At 38.8% G+C, this 9,834-nt stretch overlaps 1 protein-coding gene across 1 annotated transcript; it reads right to left on the reverse strand.

The window, feature by feature from the left end:
* Positions 1–479: 479 nt before the first annotated feature.
* Positions 480–6,044, reverse strand: LOC115136433 (LIM/homeobox protein Lhx1-like). Its single transcript, XM_029672012.2, has 5 exons — positions 5,382–6,044; positions 3,953–4,176; positions 3,191–3,465; positions 2,372–2,537; positions 480–1,907 (listed from the first exon to the last, which is right to left on the reverse strand). Exons 1-5 carry the CDS (start codon positions 5,549–5,551, stop codon positions 1,534–1,536), a joined length of 1,209 nt encoding a protein of 402 aa, XP_029527872.1. The 5' UTR covers positions 5,552–6,044; the 3' UTR covers positions 480–1,533.
* Between the last annotated feature and the right edge of the window lie 3,790 nt (positions 6,045–9,834).

The raw sequence follows: 9,834 nt of genomic DNA on the forward strand, positions 1-9,834 counted from the left end.
TTTTTTTTAAATCAAATGACAGGACTTTAAGCCCTTTACTCACCCTACCAATTCATTGACATTACCGTCTGAGATCAAAGAACTGTATTTTATATCATGTTTAGCTTTGCTGCCCCATCACCCTGAAACCCTTAGCAAAAACACTTACAACTACATCACTTTATTCTGATTGATGAAAGGGGGACTGCTGACCACAGATTGCACATTTTTAAACATGCACTTTTAAGTTATGTTATGCACTTTGCACTGTTTTAACGTACGTTCTTTGTAATGGTTTATGTTGTGTCTCATGTGTGTGTCTCATGCCCCCTCATGTGTCATATGCTGCTTACTTGGCCAGGCCTCACTTGAAAAAGACATGTAGATGTTAATGGGAATTCTCTGGTTGAATAAAGGATAAATAAATCAAATACAAATCTCTCGGTTTTTTCAACATGTTTTATTATACAGTGAATGGTCTTATATGCACTGTAGATCACATAAGCTTAGGTTTATCAGAACAATAAAATACATCATACGAGAGTTGATATTTCAAGAATATAGCAGCTGCTGGTGGCATATTTGACCATCAATGTTTAATCATTGGGACTTTCATGACACAAAATAAAGCATTTTGCACAATGGTTGTTCAATTCAGTGATCTGCATGAAGTCTTTCAACGTTAGACATCCTCATGAAAGAAAGTTCTACAATGTAACTCATTCGGTTAAAAAATGCTACTACATTTCTTGTAGTATGTTCAGCAATTGATGATACAAAGCACTTACAATATTGTGCTTTTATCCTTATTTGGCAACTGTCTATTTGTGTTTTTACATTTCTTCAAAGTAAACACAATAATACAAACTAGCACAGTGAGGAACCACGACCATAATATAAATAGAATAAATACAAAAGTTTGGTTTGTTGCTTGAAAGATGTTCTCCATCTGAATCGAGAGGTTTCAAACAATGCTGATATTCAAACCCCTGAAGTACTGTAAATATATACGTAAACAGTTGACTGTTCTATGTCCACCTCAAACCATTGTCCATCGATTTTTTTTTGAAGGTTGACTTCATCTTAAAATACAAGTTATTTTCTGTTAAATAAAGGGTTATACAACTTTTTAAAGTTTTCCTTTTGAAGGCAAACTGTCTAGGATTTGGCAAAACACAGAAATATACAGAGAAACCAAAAAATGTATGGAGAAATAAGCACAATTACCAAAGCCATCGTAAAAGCTTTTGGTCAAAAATAATTTTGATCTGATATGGAGACAGTATGAAAACAAAAGATCTGCTGAATGCTCATACAGTATTCACCGTTATATGACTGCATTGGAGTCTAGACTGTTACTGTGTGTATCTTTAAATAAAACTGCCACATCAACACAGCAGTACAGGAACTTGGAGACAGGTAATAAATTAAATGCATATACATTTCATTAACAAATGAATAAATAAATAATATAAATTAAACAAGGATACTTGCTCAGGACTTAATTTGCCTCCTAAGTCAATAGTTAACCTTGGCTTCATGATGTCCTGTGGGCTACCAGACAGTGCCTTCGCTCATCTCTGATGAGGGGTGTGACAGTTGGTTGCTGTATCCGCTGCCGTTGAGGGACAGTGATGTGAAGGGTGTGCTGGGGCCACACATCTCACTGGAGATGCTGTGCATTGACCCAGGTCCGTTGGGCTCTGGGCTAGGTGAGTCCGCTGGATGGTGAGATATGATGTCATTGAAGCACTGCACCTCACTGGATGGGTGATGCCCAGCTAGGTGATGGTCCATGCCCCCTAAAGGGGTGCCAGCAGGGCCAGAGGAGAAGCCTAGGTCCCCTGGGGTCTGGGCCTGTGACGATGGGGGGCCTTGGGTGTAGTACTCAAAATTTCCTCCAGGCCCATAGTATTCACTCTGATAATCTGCAAAAATATACACCCGAATAATTATGAGAAATGCTTGTGTGGTGAAAATAAAACTATACCAAAATGTATTATACTGGTACAACGCCACGAGAATATAATTTGAATTACAAAAAAGTAAAACTAATACATTTCCTGTAGTATATCATTTGACATAATAGTGACTTTCAGGATGACAGTATTATAATACCTTAGAACAATGACAACTATTGCCTATAATCGAAAAAAAACGTATGTTAATTTTAAATGTATCCTAATTCACACAGTATGCCTAAACCTATTGCCCAAAAATCGATAGAAAATGCATTAAAACACCTCTGAATAATGAATCATATTAGGAATTAAAATAAAGTAAAGGATTAACATACATGCCTGTGAATGGCTCTCATAGTCCAAATTATAATCGGATCATCTTTAAACACAAAGTTATTTGGGTGGACCATGGTCAATATACAAGACCTTACCACCATAGTATGAGAAATGACCGTTGGGGATCAGCTCCCCGGGTTCGAGTCGGTCGACCAGAGTTCTCATTCTCCTTGGACCGCGGAAGAACGCGTGCCTTCTTGCACCCAGCACGCTTAACTGCTTCATGCGCCGCTCTTTAGACCGCCGGTTTTGGAACCATACCTGCACACCACAAATAACACGAAAAGAGATGATTGAAATGAAGTTTATACGCAGGGCAAATATTTGTTTTTTTTGCATCAAAATTGTATGCAGCTGGTCTGATGACATGTTGTGAGATGCCATTTTAATAATCATGACGTGATTAGCCTATATAGATCTAGTATACCTATGTGGGTCCTTGGCTCACCTGTCACTGTTTAATGACCTTTAACCCTCAGTTTATCTATCGTCTGATTCGTGAATACCAGGGATTTAACTCAAATTACAGGCTACAGGTGAATTGATAGGATAGATTTACAGATGTGTTGTCAACCAATGGCCTATAGGGTTTTCAGTCACAATTACCACAACATATACTAGCCTAACAATTGCAACATGATGATACCTAATGAATAGGTTAATTTCAAAATCAGAAAACAGAATCATTTGCATTGATATGCATATAGATAGATGTCATAAAGCATTAAGACCGTCAGGAGAATGTGTGCATCTGCACCACTTTCGTGGTGACCAGTCTGCATATCTTGCCAACTGCCATTATTGACGAAGGTGCCATTGTTAAAAATACTTTCTCATATACGAATACGAATACTGAAAATAGACATCTATCTGATTTGACATGTGTTATAAACTAAAGGGAAATAGACTCTTACCTGGATTACTCTCATGTTGAGCCCTGTCTCCTGCGCCAGCTGTTCTCGGATGTGCCGGGTGGGTTTTGGCGTGGCCGCGAAAGCAGCTTTGAGGACCTCCAGTTGCTTGGCTTTGATGGTGGTTCGCGGCCCACGTCGTTTCCCCCCTACGTTCTGCTCGTCGTTTTCATTGCTGCCCACCTCTTTATCGGATAAATGTCCGATTTCCGAATCTTTACTATCATCCTGTGGGTCTTGGGAATCTGGAGATAGACTTGGGTCACTGCAAGTCGTGACTGTGAGATGAAAGAAAGACGAAATGAAATGATTTGAAATGTATTCCTATGTCTTTATACTCTTAAATAAGCGTCAAGAATACAGTATCGTTATTAGGATATTATTATTATTAATATTGTTATTGTTAGCATTAGGCAATAGGCATATTAGCCAACTACTTTTAGTCCTATTATTATTGATGGTGATGATAACATTAATGAAGAAAACAATACATTATCATCCCTATAGACCTAATAATATTTTAGGTTTTATATTTTTCATTGTCATCAACAACATTGTTTAGATTTGTACTGTTTTTAGGCCTATCAGGATACTGTTATCATAATTATTTTCGAACTACATTTTTTTTTAAATAAATGGAATATAAAGCAATAGGAAAAATGAGAAAATAATGATTTACAAGAGGCTTCAGAAATATATAGAAATATAAACACCGGTTTGAGTTTCCTAATTGTGATGTGGTTTAAGTCATGTTATGTTCCATACCTGAGAGGAGGGTTGTGTCCTTTCCGTTGCTGTTGCTTAGATAATCCTCTTTACAAACAAATTTAAATTCATCTAGAATGTACATTTCCTCTCCGGTGGATAGCTGTTTGTTACACATCATACACGTGAAACAGTTCAGGTGAAACACTTTGCTCTTTGCCCTTCGAACCAAATCGTTGGGCGAGATCCCCTGGGCGCAACCTCCACACTTTGTGCCGAATCTCCTAAAAGAAAGAAAGCAACAAATAAATACCATCAGCGACTTGACATTGCAGGGCAGACAGAGTAGCAGCAAAGAGCTACAGAAAATATTCACATTATTGGCTAAATTATAGATGTTTACACAAATGACGTGCGTTTTTCATGACGCAAAATACCTGTATTTTCAGTATTTTTACGCTACAAATCTTCTTGATGAGATTCCAAGTGATTATAATGACATATCAATGTCTTATGCTTTATGTTAAACGTTGATTTGGAAATGACAAGCTACACTGATGTTGGGCCTGCCTGCAAGGTAACGAAAGCCAGCCGCTATATTCATTGTACGTGGGCCTATTTCACACAGATAACCAGTTATTCAACCACCGTAAATATAATATCCTAATTTAGTTTTTTAGGCTAAATAAATTGTTATAAATAAATATATATCTTATATTTAGACCTACGTGTTGTATAACTATGATTACCTAAAACTATTATTCAAGAAAGGTCACACCGTTTATTATTAGGCTATTGAATGGAGATAATTCAAACATTCATAAAAAAAAAAAAACCTGTCCATTATTGAAATACATCCTATTTAATGCTTGAAAATAACAAAGCCACACTTAATTGTTCAATTTTGCAATGTGGCCTATTTATGTAAATATATGTGTATTCAAATAGTTAACAAACGCGTGTGGACTGGAGGTCTGTGATTGCAGTGTGTGTTTTTTCAAGCTGATTTATTATTCAAATCCACTTATCACATTTTCACTAGAGTCTCAACAAACAAACGGGTGTGCGCCGACTGATTGAACTAAGGCGGGATACACTTCCGTCAAGAATCCTGGCATAATTCTCATCCCCGCTTGTCTGGCAGCCTTTCCTTGTAAACAAAGGACGATTTCCTTGAATCCGTCACAGAACATGGTGATATATGCTTATAATGTATCAGCTTTTGGTGGATCACCACACATAATCTGGGCATCCTGTCTCTGGTTGGTTAAATGTATGTCGCTCATGAGGATAGATTAAACTATCTCTACATTGACACTAAGCATGTAACCATGTAGCAAAAACATAATCTTGCAATAGAATTTAGTAATTTAAAACTTGTGTTTTACATCATCTGTTGTTCATTTGCATAGTTCTGCTTAATTGATACCAATTAGAGGCAAAAGCTATTCCTCACAATATTGAAAGCCATGCGCCCAGGTGTGCTTACCTAAAAAAGTCGTTTTTGCAGTACAGTCTCCCTTCCCGTGAAAAACATTTTTCTGTCAAATTGCATTTACAGTCACAGCACTGCACGCACTTAATGTGCCATGGTCTGTCCAGAACATTGAGTAGAAACCTGTCCAGAATAGGTCTTTCGCAGCCGGCACAGTGAACCATGTTTGGATAATTCCAGCAATTCCCAGTTTGAACGGCTTCCCTGTTCGTCCCAAATCAAAGCGATGTGTCTCCTTGGTTGCTTTGTTGATTTGGAAAATGACCTGCTCTAATCCACTCCTTCGACAATCCAGAGTATGCAGCTCATCCAGACGAATCTCTTAACAATGAGTTAGCATCATCATATCCTGTGAGCTCAAATATTATTGCATTCCTCTCGCATGCACAGGACAACCATAGGCTATACAAAATAGTATCAATAAAAACAAAAACGAACAAATCATTTAACAAAGTGAATACATTTCACAAGCAAGAATGCAAACTTGAGAGCAGCAAGGCCACCCCTTGTCCATCAAGATGAGCCGAGAGGAGCGATCGTAGGCTAATATGATTCAGTGAATCTGAACAGGCATCATGCCACTACAATTACGCACGAATACATAACTGCCACACAGCCAATGATTACTGCCAAAGCAGAAAGCTACAACAAATATGATAAAATCTGTTAAATTTCTTGTAAATTCTGTAATATTCCTTCGATTCTTCGAGTATAATGCACTCTTTAGTCCAAGCTTCAGTAATATGCGTGCCTCTGAAAGCGCAAGAACTAGCCTTTATCCGAGCCTCCTGACGTCATGTTGAAACAACACCTATCAGCAGCTTGCTATTGGAGTGGCAATTACTGTGCCCTCTAAACTCTGCTGTACGGACCCACTAATAGGGAACAGAGGACTATTGCCCCATATCTTTGAAACGGTCGTATTACGGTCGTATTATTTTAGAAAAGCAATTTTCCCTCGATAAAGCAAGCATATAGCCTATTCCAGGTCGAAGCGCAGCTAGGGTCTCCGGATAAGATACATTTAATAAGGTACAGTAGTATTTCATGAAAACAACTGCTTTTCTTGTAGCTTAAAGTCATTTTGGCAGAGGAAACGAAGTTCGTTTTCGCCTAAAATTATTTGTAAATATCACTTAGAAGTCTATCATTATGGATAGGCCTATATAGTTTGTTTTCACGCCTTTAGAGAGGAAAGAAAGTGAATAACGCGGACGCACTAAAGTTCACAGATCGATTAATAAAACGGATATGTATATCTGACACAGAGATATTTAGATTGTTCAATTAGAAACATACGAATAAACACCCGAAATATGTGACAGACTTCTCACTTGTCTTTGAAAGGAAACCAACCCACCTCAAAAGTGGCAAAAGGACAAGGCGAAACGAGAGGTAGACTACTTTGTGTTGTCAGACTTGGATGATAATTACATTTTATCATTACTAAAGTGGGCTATTAAACCCCACATTAAGAATTAGTTTGTATGACACTAAAAACTCACAAATAGTTTTTTTTAAAAATGAATTGTCTTCATTTATGTTTCATTATATGGCTCTTAAATTCAAACACTATCTGAATGTTTTTCACAGAATAAACCAATTTCAACCTCCTGAAATGAGCATGATCGTTGATGACTGTATTTTGATGTCTTCAACATGTAGAGTAGCCTTTATTTTGTCTAACTAGAGTTGAATAACATAATTGTTATAACCTTGCTATCGACTACAACACATTGTTAATTATTATAGTCAATTGGGGCTATTATTTATTCACTATTTAGGTCTACTCTGTGTACATTTTATTTGCCTGCATTGTTTTCCAAAATGTCTCTTTATAATACTGCATTAAAGCAACATAGGAAAGAGTAGCCTATAGGCCTGCCGCCTGAGAATAAAACTGTGGCGCCGTGACAGAAATGACAAATCATCATGACTTCATCCTCTGCAGATGAGGGGAGGGAAGGGCTCTGGAAAGTCTGAACACGAGCTTTATAGATTAATGTTTCCCTGCGCTTATTCTACATTTCTGGTGAAAGAGAAGGATCAATAATGATTATAATATAATGTCTAGCGATAGGCGCTCCCTGAAAGATATTATCGCGCAGTGGGCAATGCACTTGGGACAGTCTGCTGGGCTGGGAACCGGGAGATAGCGGATTTTCATGCCCAGACTCCCACCGGCCACAGCCCTGCGCGCTCCTGATATCTGTTGCCCAGGGAAATGTATAAACAATCAACCATGTGGACGACTGGAATTGTTGTGATATCGTCCCATTCAGACTGAAATATAAATCCAGGTCTATTCTTGTAGGCCTAGCTACTCATATTTTGTATTTATTTGTATAAGCTAGTGTACGTGAGCAGCCTTTATACATTTGTAGGCTATGGTAGGCTATAATAATGAAATAACTGGATCAAATAGCCTACAACCTTTAGTGTAGTCTGCGCTAAAATGTACGCAGTTTATCATAAGATTGAAAAAAAATCAGGTATGAAAACAAGCTGTAAGTAACGATCTTTTGCATGAAAATATTAATTAAATCCGCGAGGAAAAATATATGTTTGCATTTGCATTGAGTCTTCAGAACAAAAATAGTGGCACAAGAGAACTTGATTGAGTGGAGTAGATTATGGGGGGCTCGCGCATGAGAATCACCACCTATTCCATTCTCCTTCAGAGCCTTGTGTGTGTGAAAGTACAGACCTTGTCGAAGATAGAGCCACCACCGGTGGACGGGCTTAATGTTATAGCCCATAGATCAGGAGAGAGGCGACGCTTTATTTTCGCCAGGAGAGAGATAGTTCACCACCGCCTTGCGGTTTTATGTTGGGGATGTGTCAAGCAGATGAAAAGAATGGCTAATGCATAAGCAAAACTCGGTGGTCCCTGCACTGCGCGCATTGTCTGGTGAGGATTTAGGGTCGGTGCGAGGCCCATGCATTTTGAACTCAAGGATGTAAATTGATAGTGTAATTCACACATACGCATGCACGCGCGCGCGCACACACACACACACACACACACACACACACACACACACACACACACACACACACATACACACACACACACACACACACACACACACACACACACACACACACACACACACACACCATAAGTAAAAAAACTCAAACATAAATAGAATAGGCCTAATTCTGTTCACACATTCAGCAGCCAATATTCCATAGTCTTACATTGTAAATATTGTTTTTCACGCTGAAATGATTTATGGGACTCTGGAAAACTATTATTCTTGCAGTCTCAGGTTAACTCAGCACTAATAATAAAACTGTATTTTCTCTTATTTTTGGACCAATCAATTCCACACGCACAGGGTCTATTCAAATGGCTGTGGCTGTAGCTGATGGATGGCTGAGTGCTGAAGTCTACCTTCTGTATCCTATACCCAGAGGCTGTGAGAACCTGCAAATCACCCAAACCCCACAGTACACTGGGGCCCCATCATTTCAAACACATTGCTGTTCCCCTGGTTACGATATATTTGAATAGATGCATGTGAGATGCAAGCAGAGAAAAGGCCTGTGCTCTTGAGAGAAATGAGCGGCGGCTGATGGGAAAGACCTGGCTGTCAGACCTGCTTCAAGTACCAAAACACAATATGCAATGCATGCAGTTCTTATATCAAATGTGATATTATTCATAAACATATGAAGATCTTATTCCCAGAAAGGATCTGTTGATGAACACCTACTGTCAAAAATAACAGGCTGAATTTTAACTTTATACTAAGATTTACATTTAGGCTACCAAGATGTTCAATTCCAGAATTCACCCCTCTCCACCGAACTGAAAGACGCCCAATAATCCTACACCCCCTTCATCCCCCCTAGAATCCTAATGTTACCCTCCTTTGACCCTGTAGAATCTCTCTGTGTCACAGTGGGTTACTGTTACTAGTAATACTCAGAATCTTCCCCACACTGAGCGAAGCCTTCTATCCTGACTTATACCACTCTGATCATTCTATTTCACAAGGGGATTTCTCTACTATATCCAGCAGAGTTACTGAGAATTCCTCCTCACCTCTGTTCTTACCTTTCACCTCTGTTCTCTGTCACACTCCTGTCTATCCCTGACAATGTTACTGTAATGACCAATGCTGGTGGGAGGGAGTGTTTGATACTGTGTGATCTGGTCTTGTAAAGGACGTATTTGCTATCCACAATGTATTTGCTAGCCACAATTCAAATGGCCTTTCCCATGAATAATCCAATATTCCATTATCCATTCTGCTGAGGTTGCTGTAGTGTTGTCTAACTCCACACAAAGAATCCACAAGGCAGGATACACCGTGTGAACCTATCAGCAATCCCGATTGACTCTCTAACATTTCAAATGCAACGTGCACCAATATGAGAGACCTCTCGATGACAGAAATCTGTTGCAACAAGTCAATGGAAAGTTTGCGGATTGAAAATG

The sequence above is a fragment of the Oncorhynchus nerka genome, linkage group LG10 (genome assembly GCF_034236695.1).
Source record: "Oncorhynchus nerka isolate Pitt River linkage group LG10, Oner_Uvic_2.0, whole genome shotgun sequence".
In the NCBI taxonomy this organism is placed as follows: Eukaryota; Metazoa; Chordata; class Actinopteri; order Salmoniformes; family Salmonidae; genus Oncorhynchus; species Oncorhynchus nerka.

Excerpts from the sequence above, each read along its gene's own strand:
- LOC115136433 (XM_029672012.2), bottom strand. The coding sequence starts at position 5,551 with ATGGTTCACTGTGCCGGCTGCGAAAGACCTATTCTGGACAGGTTTCTA. Across the intron at positions 3,466-3,952 it reads GGACACAACCCTCCTCTCAG|TCACGACTTGCAGTGACCCA; the intron begins GTATGGAACATA and ends TTCATCTCACAG. Across the intron at positions 2,538-3,190 it reads TCAACATGAGAGTAATCCAG|GTATGGTTCCAAAACCGGCG; the intron begins GTAAGAGTCTAT and ends TGTGGTGTGCAG.